We start from the raw sequence: 20014 nt of genomic DNA, 5'->3' as shown, positions 1-20014 counted from the left end.
TATCTGTTTGACATGGAGCTACTGTTGAATGGTGGTTAGTGTCTGTGCCTGGTGGACAGTAGAGCCAAACTCTGTTAGCAGCATGTTATTCCTACAGCCAGTTTCCAGCCTTTCCAATAGACCAAACAAACAAATATTTAACCATATTTAACATGAGATTGTGGGTGCGATGTCACAGGTCTTGGTTTTCTTTTCTCTCTGTCTGTCAGACTCTGTACAGGTGTGTTTTAGAAGATCTGTATGAGTTCCCCACACTGGAGAAGGACCTGAAGGAGTTCCAGAAACTTCTGCGTCGCAGACAGTAAGTGGGTTTGTCTCTTCACAAGGCCCTTGTTCACTCTTTTTTTTCCCCCATGCCTGCCTGCATCCTTCCTCACTGTTGTGCTTGTTTCTCATAGCACTGTGGATGACTGTCCTCCAAACCAAAAGGTAAGACAAAGACGAGGGGGGGCTGGTCTATGTGAGGAAATATTCACTACACCCATGACACTGTCAGCTATGTTTTACTGATATAACATCAAATCTGTAGCTCAAATGTTTTAATGGTATGAAAAATATACAATTTTGTTAAATAAAACCAAAGTAACAAGTTCCTGATTGTGTCTGCTGATGTTGAGCAACAATTCCAGTATTTCAATTTGTCAGTAATAAACCTTGAATTTAAAAGATTATAGTAAAAACTAAAATATTTATAGTCAATCAGACTTACATTAAAGAACAGGCCACTATATTGCAACAGTAATAATTAAATCTGAGCTGTATAGTCGGTGATACAGATGCTTTCAGTGCATCACAATATTCAGTGAAGTATAAACACAGTGTTATGTATCTTCATGGTTCTTCCTCTCTTTCTCTCTCTGTCAGAGCAAACAAATGTATCAGCAGTTGAGTTTGAAGGAAAACTGTTTGCAGCTCCGAAGTCCACAGATTGAGACTCGAGAGGGTGAGTAACAGACACAAACACATGCACACAACACACACATATACACAACACACTGCCCAGACCAGGACACAATTATGCATAATGACACTCTGTGAGTTTTAATTTCAGTGTGCACATGCAAATTGCTTAAATAGAGCATGTTCAGTTTCTTGTGCTTGATAATTTGACAAAAATTAACTCCATAAACACTCGAGTCTTTTCAGCAACTGCCTTGTTATTATTTTACAGTATTTCAGTATTTCTGTTTTAGCCATTTCCTGTGAACATTTTCGATGTGTTTCTCAGTTATCTGTTGCGTGTACGTGAGCACTGACTCCTACCTGAGCGTCCACACACACCCGTCGCTGGAGGCCCATGAGCTGCTGAGGATTGTGAGTCAGAAGATGGACAGAGCAGAGGAAGATATGGTTCTTGCTGTGGTCTCACACACTGGAGGTACACATAAAGAAATGCATGCGCAGTACATAGCGAGCATATTAACACAGGGTTAAATTCCCTCAAGAATTAAAATTTTCTACACCAGTGGTTCTCACCCCTCATCCCATTAAAGGGTCAAGCATAGAGCTTTGCATGACCTCTGCATGGGCTGGGATCATATGTAGCATTTGACACCCCACCCCCCAACTCTCCCAACTACATCCTTATAGTTAATATATAGTAATAGTTAATACCTATCACCATTAATTAATTACACATAACTGTTTGCTATTTCAGCCAATACAATTAGCTATATCTATTGACTATTTATCCTTTTATTTTAATTTTTACACTTTACACTTTTAACCATTTCGGCAATTTATTCATTACTTTTAGCTGATGTTCACTATATCAGCTGTTTATTCATCATTACTTTAGCCTTCTACTTGAACCATTTATTACTTAGCTGACTGTTAAGACTTCGCTGCTTGCTTACCCAGCTAGTTATCATGTACTTTCAATCATAACTGTGTTCAGGTATTAGGGTTTTTTTTTTTAATCAAATCATTTCAGTTTTTTTTTTTTTTTTTTTTTAATTAGTTGAGCCTCTCCACCTGCCATACCCCCTGGCAACTGCAAAAGTACACCCTGTGGTAGAAGTGCCCCTTGTTGGGAATCTCTGTACTACACTCTTCTTACTCTCTCCTCCTCTCTCCTTTTCTTTATATAGTCGTCTCTGCAGAGCGGAGGGTGTTACAGCCCAGTGACTGTGTGTATTCAGAGTCCCTGACCCCACAGGGAAGGCTTGTGGCCTGTCGCAGGGATCTCACTGAGATCTTGGTATGTAAATGCACTGTTCTGTTTGTGCTCCTGTCAATCTGTAGCATTAAATCTTTCCATGTGTTTCATATGCGCTGATCGATGCTAAAGGTGCAGCTTGCAGCTTTAAAGTGAACCACGGCCTCTCAAAGATCTGATTATTTGGGCATTTACTGCCTCTGATATTGTTGGCTGCTTCTGTATCATCTTCCAGCTAAATCAGGCATGAAAATAAATATTGTAATTCCCCAACTGATATATTTTCACAGTGTTACAATGAGTCATGCTTTATAAACAAGCTGGAGAGAGGCCAGGTGATTGTTATTAACTTTGACTCAACAGGAGAGAAAAGGTGTGAGCCACAATGATTTTGTTGCCCAACCGTGACAGCAGGATTAGAAAGGGCTTGTTGTTTTGTAATGGCATGTTTTTCAAAGTGGAGCTTCAGTTGTGAATCCTTAAATCGTTTTTTACACTGTTGGGCATTTAAAAAAAACACAGTTTAAGGGATTTTTTTTTTTTTTTAGCACCCTGTCATTAACAAAACTGTGGATTCTCTATAAAAAATGTACTGTTCAGTTAGTAGCCTGGTAGGTATGTTATATTTAGTAATATTTAGTTTTATTTAGCATATTGTCTGCCAAGTGTCAGTTGTCAGGCTTATGAAAAAACAAATTGTAGTTAATGTGGTGACCTGTGAGCAGTTAGACACAACAGTAGTGTTGTCAGTGCTCCCCTCTCAGTTCTCAGTCTTGCCTTCATGGCTCTGTGCTGTATTGTTTCTTTTGAATGAGGTATTGTGTTTGAATCCCCCACCAGCCTCATTCTTCTGTAGTTCATTATGAATGTGAGAGATTGCTGCTAGTGTTTATCGTATTTAGAGATAGATAGATATTCCCGCAGATAGACAGTACATGTGCGTATGTACAGTGTATACTGTGTTCTTCAGCATAAATGACAGAGAAACCACCGACATCTTTCTGTGCACCAACCTAACGTTTCTTTGTGTACATGCAGCCTCCTTTAACGGACAGCGCTGAGCTAAGCAGGAGACCAGTGCGACTCTTGGGCATTAACACCTGGGACGTGGCAGCTGCTCTCACACACCTGGACTGGAGCCTCTTCAAATCCATCCACGAGGTATATAGTCACACACACACACACGCACACACACACACACACACACAGTCATGACATAGTCATGACAGATTGCTGGGACATTAGCATTAAAGATGCAAATACTCTACAAGACTTGGCCGGATCATGAGTACAGTCTTCTTGCAACTGAGTGGCTTGGATATCTTAGATGTTACTGTATCTTTAGAGAATGTCGACAATGTTTTGTGGTTGATTTTAATCCTGCGGTGTGAGCATTTTCTGCTTTATATAACTGTAAATCAATTGTATATGGATTTTGGACTGTTGGTTGGACAAAACAAGTAATATCAAGCTATTGGGATGCGTTCCTCAGAAAGGGTTGATGTCTGTCACTCACTCTTTCCTCCTCTCCCATGCAGCAGGAGCTGGTGTACTACACTCTCAGCCGCGCTCCTGGTAGCGGCCACACGGCGGCGCTCTCAGTCCTGCTCCAGCGCTGCAACGAGGTCCAGCAGTGGGTCATGTCCGAGGTACTCATGTGTGTCTCTCTCAACAAGAGAGTGCAGCTGCTGAAGAAGTTCATCAAGATTGCTGCTCAGTAAGAACTTACACACACACACACTCAACCATACACAAATATAAGTGTTTTTATCAAGTAATTCAAGATTTCTCTGCATTTTGACGTTTTTTGATGCATTTTTGTGCTTGTAGTTGTAAAGCCCAAAGAAATTTGAATTCTGCATTTGCCATCATCATGGGTCTCAACACAGCAGCTGTCAGTCGACTCAACCAAACCTGGGAGGTGAGTTTGTGTCATATTCAGTGTATTTATACACATACTTTGTGTTTTTAAATCTTAATTCTGACCCAACACCTTCCTTTCAGAAATGTCCGGGCAAGTTCAAGAAGCTTTTCTCAGAGCTGGAGCTCATCACGGTGAGACAGAGACAGAGATGCAGTACCTGCATTTCCTCTTTCGATTTCATAATCAAATCTTGAAATCTCTCTTTGTTCTCTCATCCTTTTTTTCTCTGTTCCTCTGTCTTTCTCCAGGATCCATCTCTGAACCACAAAGCTTACAGAGAAGCCTTCAAGAGGATGAAACCTCCCAAGATCCCCTTCATGCCTCTTCTCCTGAAAGGTATCATCTCCAACCCCCTAAACGCACGCACGCACACGCACGCACGCACCCACACACGCACGCACACAAGACTTTGTTTTTTTGATGAATGACACTTTAATACAGCTGTCCACTGCTCTTAGATATCACCTTTATCCATGAGGGAAATAAGACCTTCCATGACAACCTGGTCAACTTTGAGAAGCTGGTGAGTCCACGTCTGTCAGAGTTTGAGTTTATGTTTCTGTTTGAACGTGACCTTGCAGGACTTTTACCTTACCTTTGAAACGTTGTTGAAAATGTCATTTGGATGGACATAGATACTAAGATGAAATTCATCAACAGGCGACTGATTAATCGATCAGTCAAGTAAATGGTAAATGAGATATAAATGCAGTAATCTATATGGCACTTTAATTCACCCATTAACACTCATAAATGGCAGCGAGCTACCATGCAAAGTGCTGACCTGACCGTCGGGAGCTCTTTGAGTTTTAGTGTGGACAGGAGGACCTGGGGATTGAACCACCAACCCCATGATTAGGAGGTGACCACCTCTACCTCCCACATCACAGCCGCCCAATTCACTTCACAGTGATTAATCAGCAGCATGTTGCTAATACGCAAAGAACTTTCTGAGGGTTTTATTCTTTTTTGAGTTTTTACAAATTGGAAAAGAAGACACAAACAACCCAGTCAGTCACAGCCTGGTGCTGATTTGCAACAGAAAGAACTCTGGAGTTGAAGTTTGTTTGATAATCACAAGTTGGAGACACATTGTACCCAATAGAGTTAAAAGGCCAGGGAAACACTGGTATGTATGACAGAGTCTCCAGTCACCTGCTAAAGTACTCACTGTGTTCTGTTAATTATTATTTTCATTGTAGATGAATCTGCGTTTTGCTTTCGTAATTATTCGATTAGTTGTTTGGTCTGTCAAGTCTCAGAAAATTGAGCAAAACACAATTTCTTAAAGCCCAAGCTCATGTCATACAATGGCTTGTTTTCATTTCCCCGACATCCCAAAACCTACAAATACAAACATTTATAAGGCAGCAGAAGGCACATTAGAAATGCTGGTATTTATTATGAGCTTGAATATTTGAATATCTTTTTAACATATTATATATTTGGCATTTTTTCTGTCTTGAAATGACTGAGGTGATTGAGCAATAATAAAAATGTTTATATATTGGTTTTCTAATATATTAATCAACTAATTGTTTCACCAGTAATTGGTACTGTTGAACAACCATGAGGTGCTATAGACAATTATTTAGTAGTCATTTAGCAGGTTTGTCTGCAGAGAGATTTAAAAGCAGCCATTTTGTTCAAATTTCATTTGCCTTTGCTGAAACAGTTTTGATGATAATTCAAACCTGTTTCAGCAACTTTATCTAAAGCAGTAGAATCACTCCAGGGTGGTGTGAGGAGAGAGACATTGAAACAGAACTGCTGGGTAAATAATTACTTCTGGTCATTTCAAAAAGCATAATTAACATAAGCAGAAAGAGACACATTTGTCAGGTCTGAGAGAAGAAAACTGCTGCAGGAGGCTGACCAGTGATGCAGAGGAGAGTCAGAGAGCAGGTCAAGATTAAGGAGTTGACAGAATTAAACCTTTATTTATACTGTACTGGGGGAATTCACTGAGGCCAAGCTGTATTTTGCTTTAGTGGGATGTTTTCTTGTTAACTGGATTTCATCTCAGTCACTAAAAGTGACCACTGACACATCTGTTTTCTGTCAAATAAATCAGATATGCCTCACTTTAGTAACAAAAACTGTTCAGATGTCATTCATGTTGTGTTTTATTACAATGGCGCAGGACAAACCTGTTCTAAAATGTTAGATCTTGACGGTTTGGCGTCGTGCTAATGCAACGTATCTTCTTCCCAACCTACAGCATATGATCGCAGACACAGTGAGAATGATTCGCCACTGCCAAAGCGACCAACCAGGTGAGTCTTCTTGTTCCTGTCTGAGTTTAATTGGTGCAAATGATCCTAACATCACGAACAAAAAATTACAGGGGCTCTTTAGGTTCATTGTCTCCCCTCTCTGACAAAATGTTATATTGAAAGGATGTTTTGGATCCATTCATTGTGAGGAATCTACCGCCATCTGCTGTTGAGTGACTGTACTGAGCCTGTGTCTTGTTTCCCACTCATTTTTCTGTTACAGTTTCTAAGCAACCGTTTCCAGACAATCTTTTATTTTCTTTAAACGGCCATAACAGATTCTGTGTTTTTACCAAATGTGTATGAATGTGTGTGTTCCAGAGTCCAGCAGAAAACTCTGCTGCGTGACTAATGCACGTGTTTTGTGTCTGTCTCTTAGGCAACGAGGTAATCGGGGTCGACAGCGCGGAGGTGAGGACGAGTGTTAACTACCTGCACATTATCGACAATCAGCAGACTCTTTTCGAACTGTCACACAAACTGGAGCCACGTGCTTAAAACACGCACGCACACTCAAAGACACACACACACACACACATCAACACACTGGACACAGTGCAATGGAAATGCTAACTGTGTGGCACGAAGGACGCTTTGCACCGCCAAATGTCACACACTCACACGTACACTGCAACAAAATCACACTACCAGCAGTGGTGCCAAGATGCCATGTGTTCTGACTCAACCCATGAAGACACAGAGCTGCACTCTGCCTGTTCTCTGAAGGCTTTATAGCACTGAACATGTGCTCACAAAGTATTTTGAAACCCCAGACACGCTCTGTGAACCGTCTACCGGAAGAGATTCTGCACAGCAAGACAAAGATTTGCCAAACTGAGATGGAGAGAGAAGGAGGCTGTAATTAGTTTGTACAGTATCTATTGGACTGAATATGCCCTTGGTTTTGTTTTTGTGATGAGCTTTTGGGTATTTATGAGCCTGCTCAACAGGTGAAATGTTTATTTCTGTCAAAGTCTTGTTCATCCTTGATAGCCTCGTCTTCATTTCAGTTACAAACACAAAAATGACTGTAGAGGAGTTAGATGTGTTTATAACCTGATGGCTGAAATCTGCCCCCACTGATGGTCTCATATTATTTCATTTGCATATCACATATCTGCCTCGTGACGCATGTATATGCAGGGTACATGCTATAGTTATGTAGGTGTATGATGTGGAGCTTTTTTCGGTTATCGTGCTGTAGCATATTATGTAGAACAACAGCAGCCAGTATTGAAGCAGTGCAACACTTTGTCATACCTACAACTTTTTACCTTTTTCTCACTGAGCCTCTGTCTTTTCACTAACAATGTGCAGCCTCAGTGAGCGACAAAAGGTGCGGCATCAACAGTGTATTGTACCTGACGTGTGAAGGAGAGGTTTTCACTGACTGACTGTGAGGTTCGAAACACTACAGCTCTCCTGAACATGCCAGAGGTCAAAAACTGTTGATGAATAGTGAACAGTTATTCCATTTTAAAGTCCTGGTTGACTTTTCGCCAAACACTCCTTGTGCACTCTTCTCTATGATGTTTTTGTGTGAATAGATAATGAATATTTTACAATGTATATAATATGGACCTATACATTTTTCAGTGCCAAATGTCACATTGATCCTGCAGCATAGATGTACTGTACTGCTCTGTTTGTTTAGGAGTTTTTGGGGGGGGTTTTTTGGTCCTTGATCATGTAAAGCTGATCTGACTCCTTGCAGAGATGCTTTTTGACATTATGATGACTGATATCAGGGTGTGTGCGTGCTTGTGTTAATGTGTGTGTGAGATGTTATCCCACTCATCCTGGGTTGCCATGGAAACACAACCTCATCATATTTTTCCCCCCTTTCTTTTTTGATCCTTGGGTTCTGTAGGTTAACAGGGAGTCAAAGCACTGCACCACAGAGCTTTAAGAAATAGCTTTATTCCACAAAATCATGTTCATGAGGAGATTTCGACACTGGTGATTTGTTTTTACTGACTGAAAAGATCAGCTCATTCAGAAGAGGTCTGTCTGTGAAATCCAACACAGCGTGTGGGCAGAATAATGGAAGCACAAGGGCGCAGACTTCCTCTGTTATCGTAAGACTGTCTGGTGGGATTTTTACAGCTTTCGTTCATCCATTCATCCATTGGTTCTCATAATTCTGGCCCTTCATCTACATGTTGGCAAGGAAAATGATTTTCTGAATCCAAACTTGCAACATACTCCTGTTGACTCAGCCGTGACATGTGAAAAGCATCTATTTACTAGTCAAATCCCTGAGTAACCAGCCCATCTTGTTAATACAACTGACTCTGGCTCACTCATACATACAAGTAAAGACAAGAAAGACATCCTTCATAGCCATTAACAGTCTTTGTGTTTGGCAGACCTTATTAGTGTTTGTATTATTTTGTCCTTGCCCTGTATCTGATCATGCAGTCACTTCAGTGGTACATTTCTGCTGAGGAGAAGGAACCCTGCGAGGGCGAGATTCCTAAATGTTATGTCGTGATGCATGTTCTTGCATTGTTTAGATAGTTATAAAGCATGGGGGGTAACGTGCAATACAGTAGAAATGTTGTTGCCACAAGTGTTTGTCAGCATCATCATTGTTTCAACACTAAGCCTTTTAGAGTACAGAGCTGCTTTCTTTTGTAAACCAAGATGATTCAGTTACATATGGCAAAACCTGAATTTCACAAACTGTCTTAGTGCCAAAAGCATCTTTGGTTCATTACTAGAAGAGATTAAAAGGTGATCTCTAGGTGAAGACTCACTTCTAAAATATTTTGTCTGTGTGTGTGTGTGGGTGTTACAAAAAGCTTAGTCTTAGCCTTTGCATTAAAATCTCTTTCAAAGACAGACTGTAACCCAATGTTGTCCCCAACACTTTGTGCAGATGCTGTGATACTGAATGTGGAGCCAGTTATAGTCAAACAAATGAATGAATTAAAAGATTATTTGAGCCATAAGTATATGATGTTAAATCTAAACTGTGCAGGATGTGTCGCTTGATATCACACATGTGAGTCTTGAGATTGTTCCTTTCCAATTACAGTTAATACATGAACAATTTAAAGACATAGAAAAATAATATTCAATTCAGATTTATCCTTAAAAGCGAGACTCACAGTAGTGGATGGAAACGAGCATTAATTCACATCTATCTATTGCCCATTCACTGGAGACGTGTTTGAAATTTGTAATAATTTTGGATCAAAACAGCCTCTAGAAACAGTTACAGGATACAACTAAACTACAGTTTTATTTGGCATTTTTAATTTAATTGTCCATTATACGGCTATATTTACCTGTAAGTTTGCCAACATTAGCTTCTGGTCATACCAGACAGAGTAAGGCTGTAGCAGCAAAAACTCCTGAGTGTACTGAATTCAGCAACAATGAGTACTATTGTGAGTTGAGCTTTGTGTGAAGAACACTTATATCTTCTCTTCAAAATTACAGTCACATTTTAAAGATGCTTTTTGTGAAACCAAGTCAGTGATTCTTCGACTGCAAGAGCTGATAAATCAGAGCTGTAGTCTGTTCATATTCAGTGTGATAGAAAGGCCTTGTGGTAGTCATTTTTACTATGAACCTGTACATGACACACACATGCACAGACACGCCTCTGCTCACTGTGTCCGAAGAGCAGAATAATTGTGCTATATTAGTTATTTATTGTAATATATTGTTTATTTATGTATTTCAGAGGTGACAAAATGTCTCAGTTTATGTGCCAGAGGTTCAACGATGTGGAAGTGCACATGTAAGAAGAAAAAATGTTTGAAGCTGCAATGCTGGAATGTCAAAGTACTTGTTGTGTTTTGTGGCCACTTGAGGGCAGCAGAAGAGCAAGTCAGTGTCATGATGCTCCTCTCTTTCCTCTGGTGCCCAACACTTAAATGAAGGAGGAAACTGGAGGCTGTACATGGTGTTTTATCGGCCATTATCATGACTGTGTGAAGTTGTGGGGTTTTTTTAAAAAAAGAAATGTTGTTTAAATTCTGTTTGCATGTTAAATCAAAAAACAGTTTTCAAGTTCACAATGCAAGAGAGGAAACATTGAAGGCTTTGTACTATTGTAATATTGTTGATGTGTAAATATATGCCTACGTTGGTATGTTGTTATTTATCTGTTGTAAATGTAAAGAAGTCAACCACAAAGCAATACGTCTCCCCTCGTGTCCCCTCAACCTTCGAACAGCTGAAGCCACATGTCTTTTCTAAAGCTGCGTTTTACTATGTCAAAATTTTACTGAAAATGAATAAATTATAGGTTTTATGTGACCTCTCCAGGTGAGCTGCTGTTTTCCTTTTTAGGCATGTGTTCAGATACTGTGTGGTTGTGTGCATCTGGAATTATTGTGTGCCATTTTCTTTTGACCAGTGACCACTGACATCACAACAACAGTTCAAACACACTCTCTGAAGCATTTAATAGAAAATGGACTTCCAGATGTTTCTGTAAGCTTCTTTCAGAGATGGGAAGAGGATCATCTCAATGAAAATATTGGCACATCCAATAATCTGGTGCAGGTGCGTTAGAGAACGTTGTCCTGGAAGAAAATATATCCGGCACACTGCTCTTGCTCAGCATCACAATTTATTCATCACTATTAACGTTTCCGTCCCTCCAGACCTTCGTCAGAGGAATCGAAGTGGCGGTACAAAATGTAAACTGTCCCGAGTTCTGGTCCACGGCTGCTGCTACAAGTACATCGCCACACACATGACCTGGGCTGATGTAGCGCTCCAGTGTGTGTCACAGGGAGCCAACCTGGCATCTATCCACAGTCTGGATGCACAGAATTTCTTCAAACCCCTGATCAAGAACTTTGACCCCCGCTGAGGGACACACCTGCATCTGACGCACAGAACTATTTCATGAACACTGGACATTCACACACTAATTCCAGTGGTCGGTCAAAGGGAATATTTTCCCAACTTTTCGATATCCTCTAAATTGGCTTTGTCCTAATTTGACTATACAGAAATGTACAATTGAATAGAATTGCAACAAAAGTAAGTTATTGTTCACAGTGTAGTGGCTTTTGGTGTCTGACTGTGGTGTATAAAACACTAGAGTTCAGCCACCCAAATACCTTTTAATGGATTAGCGGAATAAATGTAAGAACAGTATACAGCACAGTATATCCCATATAAGAAAGCAGAAAAGATTGAAAAAGAGTTATCAAAATTCATATGACAAAAAATAAAACATCCCAGATTAAATATATAAACCGACATACAACAGATAATATTGAATGTTGAAAGAGAAGATTGAGAAGAGAACATTCAGAATGTTTATGATGATGTTTGAAGTGTTTGTAATAAATTCCTGCAGGAGTTTACAAACTCTTTTAAAGAGTTTTACTCAGATCACTATACCTCTACTTCAACAGCAACAGAGAAAGATTATTCTCACTTTTTTACTTCTTTACAACATTTTTTGTAAAGAATTTTCAACAATTATCCATGCAGACCAAGGTGGCTTTCTCCCAGACAGGCTTTCCTTTTTTTAAAATGTGCATTGAGCGTGGAAAATATTGTACTCTAACTGGGGTAAAAACAGCAAAGCGGCTGCTGTGACACTGGATGCCCAGACAGTTTTCGTCTCTGTTGACTGTCCCTACTTATTTGAAGCCTTGGGTCACTTGAGGTGAGTATTCCTTTTCTTTTACAATATATTAATTCATTCACAAAGATTTCTGGTTACAAAATAAATTGGACTAAGAACTTTACTTTACTGGAGAAAATACCATTTTACATTTATATCATAATTAGGATTTAAAATCTAAAAAAAGCTAGCTTGTACACTGTAAAGAATTTAGGTGTATAATAACAGTAAAATACTGGCAGCACAGACGCCAGCATTTTACTGTTTTTTTACAATGGATGTACTGTAATTCATGTTAACAGTATATTACTGTATGTTGAATTACAGTACATGACAGTAGGGTAACTGGCCTTTACTGTAATTTTACAGTAAAGGACAGTTACCTTTGCATTTAATTCCTATGAATCCCCCTTTTTTTTTTAAAAGTAAAGCAAGAGAATAAACACTTATTAAAAGACTAATATAGTTTTTTTTACAATATCCTCAGTACACTAACAGAGTAACAGAACTGTATCACAGTCTAATTTTTGCACAAGTGAATGTCAACTGTATGACAGCTAAAGTGAACGGGAGAGGAGAAAGATGGAGTGACCAGTGAGAAAGGATGACTGCAGTTTTGCTGGTATTCTCAGTCAGCAAACACTAAAAAAATTGAGCACTAGTTGATATGGATCAAAAACAGGCCTGTTTTCCTATGGTCAAGAAAAAGTTTGGAGACATGTCGGTTTTACAGGACAATGTCGATATGGTTCCCCATGATGTTTCACCAAATGCACCATTTCCTCTGTGTCGGGCAAAAAAGTTGAATGATTATCTATGAGCAATACAGTAGCGAGTACTTCTCTTGGCATCATCGTCACAGAGGTACAGTATATAAATTAGTGGCACTATAAGAACCACTTGTACAGATCAGGTACAGCTCTGTATTCCTTGTTCATGTGTACATAGTGACAGGCCTGACAGATAGGAAGTGCAAACTCATAATTCTCTTCCGTAAGATGGCGTGTGACAGTATAGAAACGTCGCCAATTAAAGTATTGCATATAAGCCTCGTTATCTTCATCCAGCCTAATGATGAGGTCAGCCAGCTTCACGGCGTCAGGAAAGTCATTTACATGTATGAAGGACGTACCTGGCACAAAATCCTCATAGTTGTGTCTCGGTGGGCCCAACACTATCGGCACGGTGCCAACTGCGAGAGGACCACTGAATGTTTCTGTAATGTAATCTTTGTGAATTGAGTCTTCAAAGGAAAGGAAGAATTTGCAGCTGCTAATCATCTGGAAATAGTCTTCACCCTTAAAGGATTCTGCAGAGGAGTTGTAAAGGACATCCACCTTTATGTATTTTATGAGCTCTTTGTAATAGCTGTATTTCCCCACAGCTGTTGTGTTGACATCATTGTTATCCACAATCCAACAAAGCAATCGTTCTTTCTTTGGTAGCACAAAATCCTCAGCTGGTTTCTTCTTGGCAGTCAGTTTCCAACGAATGTGGATGTCTGCATCCTTCCTGTAGCTCAAGGTTAAATTAAAAAGGCCTTGAATGCCTTCTATCTTGCGTGTGTTGGTGGGTGGGTCCATGTTAAACCAGATCCACCTTTGAAATCTGGGTCTTGGTGAGGTAGGAAGGTTGGAGAGGTCATCGGAGATAGCTCTGTGAAATATCAAAACTGCCTCAGCCCTGGAGTACATAGACCTATCATCTGTGAGGTGGCAGCTGTCGATGTTGAAAAGCTTCTTACAGTCTTGCAAATCAAAACTTTTTTTTTCAGGCCAGAACCACAGCAGCACGACAGGTTTGTCGGTCACTGCACTGCTGTTTGACCGCTTTAACTGCCATCTTGAATAAACTGGGGGAGGACGACATATGGCAGATAAAAGTGGCGTATAGTACATTAAAAGCAGGACTATGGCTCCAGCCAGCACGAGAGTCACTATCAGAATGGCTCGTAAACCAGAAAAACTGGGAGAGGAAGCCATACTAAAACTGCAAGGAAAGAAGAATATCTTATCATGATCATTGGCAACACATTTCACCATCAACTTATTAGTATTGTGTCAATATTAAAATATCATAGAAATTACCACAATGAGTTTGATCGTTTTAACTAACAGTTCAATCAGAAGCAGCAGGGGTAAGTCATTTAAAAATTCCTCTTCTAAAAAGTATTATCAATGTTCATTTTCAAAGCAGCAAAGTGTAAAACAGGTGGAGAATAGGCTACGGTGAAATACCTGCTGGTCCCGTGGGGCTGGAAATGCTGTTGCTGCTTGGAAGATGAGTGTGTAGATATACTGCAGGACCCAGACAGAAAATGACTGAAACAGACGGTTAGACAAGTGAAACACAGCCCAGGAAAACTGTTGACTTTACTCTCACCCTTTTGTGGTGAGCTACAGCTGTGACACCTGACTGATGGCACACCTACTCTTTGTCCTGACCAATGGCGTAAGGCAGAGGGTGACTGAAATATGCAACAGTTAACCTATCGTGAGTAAATCACAAAACCAATTGGACTTCAATGTTACACAAACTGGTTGGAACTGGATTGTGTAACATTGATGTGAATAGAACAATGTGTGTATATGTGTGTGTGTGTGTGCTTTTAAATTTGAGGAAGCTATGTCAGATACTGGTTCTGTTTTCATACCACAGTGAAATGAGGAAGAGAGAGGAGAAAGATGGAGTGACCAGTGAGAGAGGATGACTGAATCCTCAATCAGCAAAGACTAAAAATAATTGAGCACTGGTTAACATAGAACAACAAACCTCTGAACTTTTGGAAAGGTCTATGATATGCAGGATAACGACACTTAGAGTAGCATCAGGTGTACTGTTGGCTGATTGTGTTAACACATCAGTGCAAATCTTAGCAAACATGTCACACAATATCATTTTGTTCTAGTTAAATGTTTGTCTTTGACAACAATGATGCATTTTCAGCTTAAGTGCGATACTAGGAAAACAAACAGCAAAGCACTGTATGTTAGCCAAACACGGTAATGCTAGGCTAATATGACAATATCATTGAATTTAAATGAACATAGACAATAAAATGTGTTCGATGCGGTTTTAATGTTGAGAGAGACATTTTGGTACTTCCAGGCCCCGACTTGCCTTTGAAAAGCTTCCCGTCCTTCCCCTCTGTGGGTGTACAGTTGGCTCTATAGTAGCACAAGTAGACACATGTTAGCTACTTCTTCACCCTGCAGTGGGTGAGTAACATAAATAAAGTTAACTTTACTGGCTGTTGGCTGGCTTCAGTTGAGTATCTAACGATTTTGCACCTTATTCACAGAACTGTTAAATGAAACGGCTGAAAACAGCATCCTGTTTGCTGTTAGCTAGCTAACGATGCTCGAACTACTGAGCTTTCTCTGCCAATTTCAGCAACGTGACCTCATGAAACATTATCTGACATGTCAACAGTAAATTATCATGCAGACCAAAGAATACTGGACAATGCCAGTTTCATACAATTAGGGTAATGTTACCTTCTTGGTTGAAGTCTGAATAGACTTCTCTCCACCGAATCTCCAAAGTCAAACTCAACGCAACTTGTCACTTGAAAATGAGTTGTGTGAGAAGTTTGATTAATTCAGAAATTGTTATCATGAAACCAGAAACATTAGTCTCCAATAATCAGTACGACGTTGATGGAAACTGAGTGGAGTTACAAAGGGATGAAAGCGCATAGTTCAAAATTTTAAAAACACTGTTTCGTGTTGATAAATTAATGTTATTGGTTTACCCACCACAATAACTGTTGATTTACATGTGCTGGATGAATATTTTATGGTATTTTACAATTGTTATGAAATACAGTTTGATACTGTTGTAAATCCACTCTAAATGTATTTGTTACATGCAACAAGGGAAAACAATCCCCATTTTGAGTCCACTTGAGAGAGGAATACTTACTAGGAATACCCTTTTCTCTTTCATCAGAGAAGTTCATCATTAAATTTGTGAAATTCTGTCTCTGGTAAATGTATTAAGAAGGCTTGGGCAAGGGAAATCAATGCTGTGTTGCCTGAAACAATATGGAGGACAGTACTTTACCATTTTCATAGTAGTTAAATGATGCATCATTTCCATTACTCTAAGGTCATGTTTCATAAATGTTACCCCTCTGTGTCTCCAATCTGTGATAAATGTCATCATAATGTATCATCAAATGATGGTACATTATTGCATTTATTTTGGGACTGTCCACTAATTCATCCATTCTAGTCAAAATTTTTATTTATTTATTTATCTATTTTATGGGGTTTACCAGAGGATGCTCAGTGGACTCTTTTGTTCCCCCTTCACATATTCAAACAGCATTGTCAACAGGCATAGCACCAGCAAAACAACTTATTCTCAAAAACTGGAAGACACCAATGTCACCATACCGCAGAAACTGTTTGCATAAACCTGTTTTTATTCACCCAGAGAAAGTGCAATTTGATAATTCAAAAGGTAAACATAAATGGGAAGAATCTTGGGGTCACTTTTTGAAATATCTGGACTCAATCTAACCATGAAAAGTAAATTCACATTACCATACCTATCTATTCAGATAGGCCTACTGCTTTTTGTTTGTTTTTTTCCTTATGGGTGATATGAACCATTAAGTGTTTTTGTTTACCATAATCCTATAATTTATTTACCTAAATCTTACTTGTATTGCTCTGCCCTAGGATTGATGTAAGGATGTGTGAGTGCATATATGTGTATGCTTAATTGAGTTTTGGGGATTTTTTTTTTGTTTATATACTGGTATAAAATATTGTATAAAATGATTAAAATAAAAGTAATGCTTTTAAATAAATAAATAAATAAAAATCAAGTAAATTCTGACAGATAGAAGATGTTTCACAGACAACACAGGACAAAACTGATTCCACTAGGTCCCTTTTGGGTTGGTTAGTCATATAGAGACTGCTGCTGCTGGAGTTCTAGTCCATGTATCATCAACTAGATTAGTCCAATTTTAAACAACTATATTTATTAAGATTCAGGCCATTACCATCCATCCATTTTCTATACTGCTTGTCCGAAATCGGGTTATGAGTGGGGGCTGGAGCCAATCCCTGCTAACATTGGGCGAAGGTGAGGTACACCCTGGACAGGTCATCAGTCTATCACAGGGCTGACACTTAGAGACAAGCAGCCACACATTCACTCCCACACCCACACTTATGGGCAATTTACAGTCACCAAACAACCTTTGGACTGTGGGAGGAAGCTGGAGTACCCATGCAACCCATGCAAACTCCACACAGAAAGGCAACAGGCCTGGGGTTCAAACCTAGAGCCTTCTTGCTGTGAGGCGACAGCTGCACTTCACCACCGTGCCACCTCAGCCCATTACCATGGGCTGAAAATAGGTCTAAGCTGCAGGACAAACTCTTAGCAAGAACATGCACAATTTAACCCTGCTAACACAGCGGCATCAGTATTGATACTGCGATAATGTAGATAGGCACTGTTATGATGCAATAAAAATGTATATAGAAGACCAAACCTCTGAACGTTCCAAGGTTCAACAATGGACAACTTCTTTTCTGTTCCTGGTTAATTTTTACCCAAACACTCCTCATGTATGCTTCTCATTAGACTATGAGGTTTTTGTATCAATAGATAATAATACTTTTACATTGTACTTTATTTAAGAAAGGCCTATACATTTTGCTGTGCCAAACGGTACGTTGAATGTTTGCTGCATAGATTTACTGTAGAACTTTGATGAAGTCCCACTTTTGAACAGAGCATCAGTGTTATGAGCAGCTTCCTGCTGTCTGTAAAACATTAACCCTTAAAGACAAACTCTAGTCCCATGTTGTCACCAACACTTGCCCAAACAAAAAGAGTATATCAGTGAACTATTAATGCCTGGTACTTCTACTAGGCTCCTCAGGTCCTCTGAGCAAGGCCTACTAGTTGTACCTCACTCAAGACTGAAACTCTGTGACTGTGTGTTTGCTCTCCTGGGTCCCAGGCTGAGTTATTATGTATATTTCTTGATATACACTTTCTTTTTTTATTCTGCTATTTTATTCTTTTGTTAAGCACTCTATAAACCTTGGGTCTAAAAGTTGCCATATCAATAAAAATTTACTTGATTGAAAACCTAAGGCCTACTTACTTCATATTGAGTGGATGAAAATTCTCAAGGTTTAAGAGCTTCATTTTTGTACAGTAAGTTCTGCTTGAAGCTACAATGTATTCTTGTGATTATTGCTTTTCAGGAGTTTTTTTTTTTTAAACACATTCATAGATTATGAGAGTGGGTTTCTCTTCACCTATGTAACTTTTGATGAATAACAGCCACCGTAGCTACAAGAGACAGACAGAATGCTAAACTACTACTTTGCTGTTCAGCATTTAGCTTAAAAGTCAAACATTTTGTAAGTGATGGTTACTGCCACTAGATGTCACACTAGACCACCGGCATCTCAGACCAGAACAAACGCTTCGCCTGCCACACACCTCAGGCCGCCGTTCGGTCCCAACCCCTTGGCCACAAGTGAAATTAAGCCTTGGACTATTCTCTGGGAAACGGTCGCATGAAAGACCCTGACTGAGCCACTTGTCGTGGATCCACCTGGTCTGGCATGAACAAAAGCCATAAGAGTAGTTCATAGTAAGGACATGACACATTATGGATCCAAAATTGACATCTTTTTGTCGTTTTGTCCAGGACTTATCCTTTACTTCACATATAAAGCAAGTCTCTAGGACAGCCTTCTTCCACCTGCGCAACATTGCAAAAATCAGACCCATCTGTGTCTAAAGGATGCTGAAAAACTAGTTCATGCATTTGTTACCTCAAGACTGGACAACTGTAATTCTTTACTGTCTGGATGTCCCAAAAGAAATTCAGTAAAAAGCCTCCAATTGATCCAAAATGCTGAAGAATGAGTAGTGACAGGAACTAGGAAACGAGATCACATCTCTCCTGTGGTAGCTTCTCTGCATTGGTTCCCTGTAAAATCCAGGATAGAATTTAAAATCCTCCTCCTCACCTACAAAGCCATTAATGGTCAGGCACCATCGTATCTTAAAGAGCTTATAGTTCCCTATTTTCCCAATAGGACACTTCGCTCTCTAAATGCAGGTCAACTTGTGGTTCCCAGAGTTTGTAAGAGCAGAATGGGGGGCAGAGCCTTCAGCTATCAGGCTCCTCTCCTGTGGAACCACCTCCCAGTGTGGGTTCGGGAGGCAGACACCCTCTCTACCTTTAAGATCAGGCTTAAAACTTTCCTCTTTGATAAAGCTTATAGTCTCTCTCTCTCTCTCTCTCTCTCTCTCTCTGTCCTCATTCTGCAGGTATCTCTGTTTCTGGAGCAGCGGGATTTACCACTACTCATCATTGCTATTAACCACTGTTATCTGTCAATATTATTGATAACACCATTACCTATACAGCTGTTCTATAGAAAGTTACTTGCTCCTCTAGTTGAAACAAATGCAGAAGGCATTTTTATGGGTCAAATCAAAACCTACTAAATCAAGCACTTGAAGTGCCTCAGAATTTTTTGTAACTTTTTAATTATGATAGCATTTTATTTTTGAAGATTTTTAACAGTTTAACCTGGCCAATGCCAGTCTCCTCTAAAGTTAGGCCTATCAAAACTTAAGTACTATAACCTACAAAGAAATCAGATATTGCATTTATCCTGTAGTTATTATTTCCTCTTTGGAGGATGGTATCCCCATTTAAAGATTTTTATTTGTGAAATTGTGGCCTTGGTGTGCTACATGGTAGTGACACTGATAGAGCTGGTAAAAACAGTGATGGGGTCTGTAAAACTTTAAAAACTTTATGGATGTTTTGACAATCCACTTGCCAACCAGGATTTGAGCCAGTAGTGCCCATGACCAGTCCACCTGTGCTCTGGTCTTATCTCTTTCTTTGTTGGAGTCTGAAAACATGGTTTCTTCAGTGGAGGAAATTCTGTTAAGTCACTGTCACCTGACTGCACTGTAATGTCTCACCTGTGGGTAGTGCCTGTGTGTTTATAAATGAGGGGGGGGCGATTTAACTGGAGGGACTCACATGC

General features: G+C 39.6%; 2 protein-coding genes across 5 annotated transcripts in view; one reads left to right on the top strand and one right to left on the bottom strand.

Annotated features, from left to right (window-relative positions):
• rapgef5a (Rap guanine nucleotide exchange factor (GEF) 5a) overlaps positions 1-10630 on the top strand; it is a 50121-nt gene extending 39491 nt beyond the window's left edge. For both annotated transcript variants that reach the window (XM_071499722.1, XM_071499721.1), the window contains exons 14-26: positions 210-301; positions 399-429; positions 865-943; positions 1229-1378; positions 2091-2200; positions 3197-3319; positions 3697-3875; positions 3989-4079; positions 4163-4213; positions 4331-4418; positions 4541-4605; positions 6304-6358; positions 6738-10630. In XM_071499722.1, coding sequence (XP_071355823.1) covers positions 210-301; positions 399-429; positions 865-943; positions 1229-1378; positions 2091-2200; positions 3197-3319; positions 3697-3875; positions 3989-4079; positions 4163-4213; positions 4331-4418; positions 4541-4605; positions 6304-6358; positions 6738-6856 — 1233 coding nt within the window. In that variant the 3' untranslated portion in view covers positions 6857-10630. The remainder of the gene's footprint in view (positions 1-209; positions 302-398; positions 430-864; positions 944-1228; positions 1379-2090; positions 2201-3196; positions 3320-3696; positions 3876-3988; positions 4080-4162; positions 4214-4330; positions 4419-4540; positions 4606-6303; positions 6359-6737) is intronic.
• A 297-nt stretch (positions 10631-10927) lies between these two features.
• Positions 10928-19091, bottom strand: LOC139633791 (4-galactosyl-N-acetylglucosaminide 3-alpha-L-fucosyltransferase 9-like). 3 transcript variants are annotated; one of them, XM_071499723.1, is made up of 4 exons: positions 18779-19091; positions 15081-15127; positions 14198-14281; positions 10928-13949 (listed from the first exon to the last, which is right to left on the bottom strand). In XM_071499723.1, the coding sequence occupies exon 4, from the start codon at positions 13940-13942 to the stop codon at positions 12848-12850; it is 1095 nt and encodes a 364-aa protein (XP_071355824.1). In that variant the 5' UTR covers positions 13943-13949; positions 14198-14281; positions 15081-15127; positions 18779-19091; the 3' UTR covers positions 10928-12847. The 3 variants fall into 3 exon arrangements, with proteins under 3 accessions (XP_071355824.1, XP_071355826.1, XP_071355825.1); XM_071499725.1 differs by having other exon boundaries at positions 18977-19077; XM_071499724.1 differs by lacking the exon at positions 18779-19091 and having other exon boundaries at positions 15081-17452.
• Between the last annotated feature and the right edge of the window lie 923 nt (positions 19092-20014).

The sequence above is a fragment of the Trachinotus anak genome, unplaced genomic scaffold (assembly GCF_046630095.1).
Source record: "Trachinotus anak isolate AG129_WGS33_773 ecotype Australia unplaced genomic scaffold, CSIRO_AGI_Tana_v1 ptg000016l, whole genome shotgun sequence".
In the NCBI taxonomy this organism is placed as follows: Eukaryota; Metazoa; Chordata; class Actinopteri; order Carangiformes; family Carangidae; genus Trachinotus; species Trachinotus anak.
The sequence above is the reverse complement of the archived record's forward strand: the minus strand, read 5'-3'. Positions and strand labels throughout refer to the sequence as shown.

Bases quoted from the DNA above. Each gene is read 5' to 3' on its own strand.
- LOC139633791 (XM_071499723.1), bottom strand. From the start codon at position 13,942: ATGGCTTCCTCTCCCAGTTTTTCTGGTTTACGAGCCATTCTGATAGTG.